The sequence below is a fragment of the Sorex fumeus genome, unplaced genomic scaffold (genome assembly GCF_029834395.1).
Source record: "Sorex fumeus unplaced genomic scaffold, SorFum_2.1 ptg000265l, whole genome shotgun sequence".
Lineage (NCBI taxonomy): Eukaryota > Metazoa > Chordata > Mammalia > Eulipotyphla > Soricidae > Sorex > Sorex fumeus.
Genome location: NW_026606322.1, coordinates 12,114,041 through 12,122,302, shown reverse-complemented (window position 1 = coordinate 12,122,302; position 8,262 = coordinate 12,114,041). Strand labels below are relative to the sequence as shown.

The 8,262-nt window shown below is 41.7% G+C and overlaps 1 protein-coding gene across 1 annotated transcript in view; it reads left to right on the top strand.

Annotated features, from left to right (window-relative positions):
• The first annotated feature begins 418 nt into the window (after positions 1–418).
• Positions 419–8,262, top strand: part of TMPRSS7 (transmembrane serine protease 7) — a 47,748-nt gene continuing 39,904 nt past the window's right edge. The window contains exons 1-2 of the mRNA XM_056109419.1: positions 419–469; positions 2,262–2,469. Of these exons, the coding sequence (XP_055965394.1) occupies positions 422–469; positions 2,262–2,469 (256 nt within the window). The 5' untranslated portion in view covers positions 419–421. The remainder of the gene's footprint in view (positions 470–2,261; positions 2,470–8,262) is intronic.

The following is an 8,262-nucleotide window of genomic DNA, read 5'->3' as shown; positions in this document are numbered from 1 at the left end:
GGAGCAAAAAGAAGCTGGGATGGAATTTCTAAGAGGTGCTGAAGGTTATAAGTAAGATCATTTTGTCTAAGGGAGATGCAGGTAAAACATTTAAGGATGGAAATATTGTTGGGTTGTTAGACTCTGTCCTTGTAAGGGCAGCCATGCCTGGAGGCTTGGCTCAGGGGGACCTGACTCACTCCAGAGTTACATTAAGAAACAGTTCATTTGGGGTGCAAGCTGTCAGCTGGGGCCCTTTAACGTTCACTATATAGCGGCGAGGCAGCTTCAGTTTCTGAACTGGACCCGGTGCAGGTAAATTGATTCCTTTCCCCTGGAAACTAGTTTGAATGCAGTAACCATTCATTCTCAAGCGAGAATGTAAGGGGGAGAAAACTGGCTTTGAGACACCTCTGGATGTTCATACCTATCACACCTAAACATGGACAAAGAAAATAATGATGCTGCATCTAAACCTGCTGATGTGAATGTAAGTACAGCAAGGGAAGTCTCTGGTACTCCCAGGCCATTTATTGCTGAGCCTGTTAGTAAAATAAGATGGAGTTACCTTATAAAAAGAAAGAGAAACAATAACGAAGTATTTTATCTTCCTCTGGTTCTTAATGGCGTTTATACATATGAGCTCGTTTTAAAGTGTGGTGGCTGGCAATAGATTTGCAGCTGTTTTTCTTAAACTCTAGGAAAATTGTACTGCACTCTACACAAATTCCACTTTAAAATTTAATCAATGCTAACTGAGACTGCCTGTAATGTGTTCTTGCATTTAAAGTCCCAAACTTAGCCTCGTCAGTTCATCATGTGCTAGCATTCTAGTGTGTTTTCTTCTTTTGTTTCTTTGGAGGAAATATCTGAAAGTGGTTTATTTTAGAAGCGAATTTTTTCCCCCTTAGAAAAAAGGGTCCTCCCTTCTGCAGGTCACTGCATTGAATGAGGTTCTGGTCTAGCTCAGTTTCTCTGGGAGGAATAAAAGCTACATTTCACTTCAAGAAGTTGACAGGGGTATTGGGCAAAAAGAAGAGAGAGTCATGAATAATTCAGAATGTACTTGGCCACATATTATCCCAGTAATTGGTAGGATTAAAGACAGGAAGACAAGTACCCTGAAGGGAAGAGAGAGGGAGAGTAAGAGAGAATAAGAGAACTCTTAGCTTGAAAGAGATTGTTTCTTTGGAAATGGTGATCTCGATTGTTGCCTTTAAAAGAATGTGTGTTTAAAAGTTATTTCATCAAGGGAGTTTAGTTACCCTGACATGAATAAATCTCTCCTTCAAAGAGCTAAACTCTTGCCTCAATTATTTATGAATTCACAGCATCAAATAGCGGGGGATGGGTAGGAGAAGGGAAATAAAAGGAAAACAAATAATGTATTTTTTATTTGGCACGTAAGTGCTTTTGACATTAATATACTAAAATAAATTTTATAATATCAGTTCATTCTTTGAATTAATTTTTAATTCGTTTTCATTGTGATTGAGAAACAACTGATCAATCCTCTGGTCTCTTAAAAGTGTACATATACAAACCAGTAGCAAAGCAAGTACTTTGATTTTTGTTGTACAGGTCTGCCCAAATCAACACCATTGTTAAAATTTTCTTCCTTGTTTGCTGGAGTGATGGTACAGTTTGCAAAGCATTTGCCTTGCACACGGCTAACTGGGGTTTAATCCCCAGCATCCCATATGTTCTCCGGAGCTTGCTAGGAGTGATCCCTGAGTGCAGAGCTAGAAGTGAGCCCTGAGCATCAGTGGCTGTGGCCCCCACACAAGCAATTGAGTTTTTCCCCCTCCCATTCAGTAAAGAAACCATAATTAGAAACTCAATTTATTTCATTGAGGAGCATATCTTTTCAATACCATCTTGTCCTAGAAAAAAAATTGCTGGTAGGAGAAAAGTTATATATTACAAACAATTAAAACACAAGCATGCTTCCTCACACTTGTTAATATTAAGTGGACCTACATAGAATTTTAATTCCTGATCTTCAAATACCTAAGTCTATATTCCCTGAGACTCAGGCCTGCCCTCTACCACGTCAGCAGAGTTAGAGAGTCGAGAAGAGGGCTGGGAATTATTTCACTAAGGTTCTTATAATGGCTTATTTCCTGATGTTGATTGTGTTATTTAATTCAAGTCCATTTTTTATGCTTCTATAAATAATTGGATTTACTTAGGACTTTGAGCATCAAGCACTCTTGACTGGGTGGTTCCATTTAAGTTTAAGGTTACTTCTAATTGATAATCTTTCTCTTTTTTTTCTAAAGATATCCAATATCTCAGTTCATGTGGTCAGTGCCCAGGGGAGGCTGCCTGGCAGACGACCACTGCGCAAACCCATCAGCAAAGCCAAACCCAGGAAGCAATCCAAGAAGAAAGCGACCTTCTGGAATGTCCAAAATAAAATCATCATTTTTACAGTATTTTTATTCATCCTAGCCGTCATAGCCTGGACACTTCTGTGGCTATACATTAGTAAGTTAAACTCGGTTTTCCTCAGGGCTGCAGCTTGTTCTGTACAGGCCTCCTGCTCAGCCCCTGAAGGTTTGGAATAGAATTTTCTTACTAGGGCTGAAGCGATAGTCCAGTGGGTAGAGCGTTTGCCTGGCATGTGGCAGGTCAGGGTTGGATCATCAACATCCCACATGGCCCTCCAAGCACCGCCAGCGGGTAATTGCTAGTGCAGAGCCAGAAGTAGCCCCTGAACATTGCCTGGTGTGACCCGAAAAAGAAAAAAGTATATACAAAAAAGAATTTTCTTACTAGCCACACTGGCAGGCATTTTGAAAATGTTTAAGGCTTAACGAGGGGAAAAAGCAAAATGATCTTTTCCGTTCCTTATTTCTCTTCTCCTATAGGAAAGCAAGATGAAGAGAGGCGAGGGGGGGGGAGGGGCAGGTTATCAGAGCTAAGGAGGATTCTTAGAGCTGGTAACTAGTTGGGACATACCAAGCACGGATAGCTTTAAAAATGGAACGGAATGCCAGGCTGTTTCATTTCCTCATCTACCCACCCACTCACAGACTGTTTCCAGGCAACCTTGCGCTTCCGCTGCTCCCTGAGCTCCATTTCACTCATGCATCTTTCTCTTTTTCTGTTTTTTATGTTCTTGATGATCTCATTGGTTATGTTTCTGTCCATCTGATAGATCCTTTGGGACAGGAGCCGTGAGCTCTTCTTATAGTGTCTTCCTTAATGCCACTCAGTGACCTAAGTTCATTTGTGGACTTAAATTGGACTTCCTGCCCTTCACAAGTCAATGTCCTTGATACAAGGTATGTGTAATCTCGAAGAAATTAAAATTTAGTTGGAAATCAGGCTTACAGGCAACTAAATAATTCTGTCTTGGACAGGTCCACATCAGCAAAACAACCCCTTCTAATCTGTATAGCACAAGATGAGGCCATACTGAGACGCTTCTTCGACTGTCAGGAAGCTCACAGATGCGTTTTCCACATTCAAAATTCTCACATTTCAGTACTTGAGAGGAAGTGTGAGTTGTGAGACTTTTAGTTTTTCCTTCGGTTAAAAGTAATTCCTTAGTAATCACAGATGAGGGGCAACCAACCACCCAGATTGAAGTCCAGAGAAAGATTCACAAACTGGTTCTTTAAAATTTGTTTGTTCACATTTGAATTGCTGACTAAGAACTGAATTTTTGAGGGGCATAGGAATTCGTGGTAGGCAAGAAAAGAACAATCTTCATCCTCAAGGAACTTTACAAACCAGTCGGGGAAGTCAAGTCAATGGACAATTATGGCAAAAAAAACACACACAACTTTAACTCAGAGCAAGCTACTTTCTCTCCCATCTGTTTTCTCTCAGCCCTCAGCGGGTTTGCACTGTCTTAGCACTTTTGTGTGAAGTTTTGGATTATGATTGAGCAGAAGGCAAGGGGCATTTCAGGGCCTTAGCGAAGGGAAACAGGTGTGAACAAGAACTGATCAACAAATAATAGAGGTTAGATCTGATACATGAAATTTGTGTGTTGAGGGGAGCCTCAAGAAATGAGATGGCCCACTCATTAGGAAGACCCTGCAGGTCCTCTTTGTGGGACCAATTTATTTTTAATTTTTTCTTAGTGAAACACCATGAGGTACAGTTGTAGACTTACAAGTTTTTGTGTTTGGGTTTCAATTATACAATGATTGAGTACCCATCCCTCCACCAGTGCCCATTTCCCATCTCCAATGCTCCCAGCATCCCTCCCACCCCCCAACCCCCACATCCTACCTCACCCCTGTGGCAGGGCATTCCCTTTTGTTTTCTCTCTCCTTTTGGGTGCTGTGGTTTGCGAAAGAGGTATTGAGTGGCAATCATGTTCGGTCTATAGACTTCTTTCAGCATGCATCTCCCATCCTGGGAGGATCCTCTCAACACCCTTTACTTGGTGCTCTCTTCTCTATCTGAGCTGCCTTTTCCCCTAGCATGTGTGGCTGGCCTCCAAGCCATGGAGTGAACCTCTTGGTACTTATCTCAGCTATTCTTGGATGTTAGTCTCTTATTTTATTACTTTATATTCCCCAGATGAATGCAATCTTTCTATATCTGACCCTCTCATTCTGAGTTATTTCGCTTAGCATGATACTTTCCATGTAGTACCACTTGTATGCAAATTTCATGACTTCATCTTTTCTAACAGCTACACAGTATTCCATTGTGTAGATGTACCAAAGTTTCTTTAACCAGTCACCTATTCTCGGGCATTCGGGTTTTTTCCAGATTTTGGCTATTGTGAACAGTGCAGCAATGAACATAAAAGTGCAGATGTCATTTCGACTATACTTTTTTGCATTTCCGGGATATATTCCCAGGAGTGGTATTGCTGGGTCAAATGGGAGCTCAATTTCTAATTTTTTGAGAATCGTCCATGCTGTTTTCCAAAAGGGCTAAACCAGTCGGCATCCCACCAACAGTGAAGGAGAGTCTCTTTCTCGCCACATCCGTGCCAACCCTGGTTACTTTTGTTCTTTTGGTTGTGGGCCAGTCTCTGTGGTATGAGATGATATCTTATTGTTGTTTTGATCTGCATCTCCCTGATGATTAGTGATGTAGAGCATTTTCTCATGTGCCTTTTAGCCATTCGGATTTCTTCTTTGAGAAAGTTTCTGTTCATTTCGTCTCCCCATTTTTTGATGGGGTTGGATGTTTTCTTTTCGTGGAGTTCAACCAGTGCTTTGTATATCCTTGATATCAACACCTTATCAGATGGTTATTGTATGAATATCCTTTCCCATTCTGTAGATTGTCTTTGTATTCTGGTCACTGTATCTTTTGATGTGCAGAAGCTTCTTAATTTAAAATTGTCCCATTGGTTTATCTCTGTTTCTACTCGGTTGGTCAGTGGAGTGTCGTCTTTGAAGATACCATTAGCCTCAATATCGTGGAGGGTTTTGCTGACCTTCTCTTCAGTGTACCTTATGGATTTTGGCTTGATGTTGAGATCTTTAATCCATTTTGATCTGACTTTTGTGCATGGTGTTAGGTCTAGATCTAAGCCCATTTTTTTGCATGTGGTTGTCCAGTTATACCAGCACCATTTGTTGAAGAGGCTCTCCTTGCTCCACTTCATGTTTCTTGCTCCCTTATCAAAGATTAGATGTTCATACATTTGGGGTTGTGTGTACTGTGGAACCAAATTAAGGTATTAAGTAACTGGTTTCAAGGCTAAATTCATGTCCTTTGCATAGTTATTCTCTGACTCAAGTACTTACTGAATATGATGCATTCTAGACTAATGACTAATGACTAAAAACATAGCATTCACTCATTTTAAGTTACTTTTGTTGCAATGGGCTGGAGCGATAGCACAGCGGTAGGGTGTTTGCCTTGCACGCATCCAAGATGACCGATCCGAGTTCGATTCCTCCGCCCCTCTCCGAGAGCCCAGCAAGCTACCGAGAGTATCTTGCCTGCACGGCAGAGCCTGGCAAGCTCCCCGTGACGTATTGGATATGCCAGACACAGTAACAACAAAGTCTCCAATGGAGATGTTACTGGGCCTGCTGGAGCAAATCAATGAACAACAGGAGGACCGTGACTGTGACCGATTTGTTGTAACAAAAAAGAAGAAAGAAAGAAAGAAAGAAAGAAAGAAAGAAAAAGGGAAGGAGGGAGGGAGGGAAGGAAGGAAGGAAGGAAGGAAGGAAGGAAGGGAGGGAGGGAGGGAGGGAGGGAGGGAGGGAAGGAAGAAAGGAAGAAAGGAATAAAGGAAGGAAGGGAGGAAGGAAAAGAAAAGAAAAGAAAAGAAAAGAAGAGAAATTTTAAATGTATTTCCCTGATAAAATTGAAAACAAAACAATTCTTTTACAAGGAAGGTCCTATGAGACAATGTTAATCTGAAAAATAAACCTAGACCAGGAGCTCAAGCTTCTCAGCACTTTACACTAGAGTGAAGGTGATCTGGGATGAATAGGTGACTGCTTCTATTTATACCATCTAGGTTGCACCTTCTTTTTTTTCATAATTTTTATTTATTTTTTTCTTCATATATTTATTTATTGAATCACTGTGGGAAAAGTTACAAAGCTTTCAGGTTTAAGTCTTGGTCATACAATGATCAAACGTCTTTCCCTTCACCAGTACTCATTTTTCACCACCCAGAACCCCAGTATACCCCCTCCTACCCCTCCCAATGTCTGTGAGGCAGATGATTTCTACTTAACTCTCTCTCTACTTTGATTACATTCATTATTTCGACAAAAGATGCACCATTATTATTTAGAATCCCCCCCCCCCCAACAATCAGAATTGCTGAAAAGGCATAGTGAAATACTTTGTTTTCTATAGCTGGTTATGAGAATCATTTAATGAGTTTGGATTTCTGCAAAGAGCTAGATAATTACGAGATTGGTTTCTGTGCATCTGGTGTTATGACTTGCTGGATTGCCGCTCGTGGGGGGCAACTCGTGACTTCGGCAGGGCTAGAAGGACAAGCCGGTACCATCCCCCTTCCCATGAGACTACAGTTGCCCCATCAACACCAGCTCATACCTGGCTTTCCTATAAGCTCTGAGGCGGCGGGTTGCACCTTCTTTCAAAAAATACTTTATCTAAATTGAGTTATCGCAGTTTATAATAAGACAATAATCATCCTAAAGTTGCACCGCACTGAACCAATCCCTCCACCAGTGACACCAGCCCTTCATCCCACAGTGCCTTCTCCATCTGCCCCTCGTCCTCTGGTGCAGGTTCTATTGTTCAAGTCTCAGGATTTGTTTCCACTGGGGATGGTCTGATCCCTTTCTTTGTTTATTTGTGCTTCATGCATATGAGCAAGATCATCTCTTATTTATCTTTTATTTTCTGACTCACATCACTCAGTATGACATTCTCCAATTCCATTCAAAATGCGGCTCATTGCAAAATTTCATCTTTTCTCACTGCTGAATAGTATTATATACATATATAATATATATATATACTTTTTTTTTTCTTTTTGGGTCACACCCAGCGATGCACAGGGGTTGCTCCTGGCACACGCACTCAAGAATTACTCCTGGCAGTGCTCGGGGGACCATATGGAATGCTGGGAATCAAACCTGGGTCAGCCACGTGTAAGGCAAATGACCTGCCCACTGTGCTATCGCTCTAGCCCCTATTCTGATATATACATATTTAATGGGCTGGAGAGATAGCACAGCAGGTAGGGCATTTGCCTTGCACGCGGCCGACCCAGCAAACCCGGGTCCGATTCCTCCATCCCTCTTGGAGAGCCTGGCAAGCTACCGAGAGTATCTTGCCCGCGTGAAAAAGCCTGGCAAGCTACCTGTGACGTATTCGATATGCCAAACACAGTAACAACAAGTCTCACAATGGAGACATTACTGGGCCTGCTCGAGCAAATTGATGAACAACAGGAGGACAGTGACAGTGACATACAGTGATATATATAAATCCCTATTCATATATATAGAGAGAGAGAGGGAGAGAGAAAGAGGGGGAGAGAGAGAGAGAGAGAGAGAGAGAGACATTACTGAAGCCCGCTCGAGCAAATCGATGAACAACGGGAGGAGAGTGCTACAGTGCTATGTATATATAGTGATTTCTCTATTCACTCATCTGTTGTTGAGTATTTGGGTTGTTGGGTTGTTTCAAGATATTGGATATTGTAAATATTTCTGTCATGAACATATGTCATTTCAGTTTTTCATGCATTGATCTCTCCTAGTATTTCCATGTGCTGGACATTATGTAGCACTGTAGCACCGTCACACTGTCCTCCAGCTGTTCATCAAGTTGCTCGAGCGGGCCCAGTAATGTCTCCAT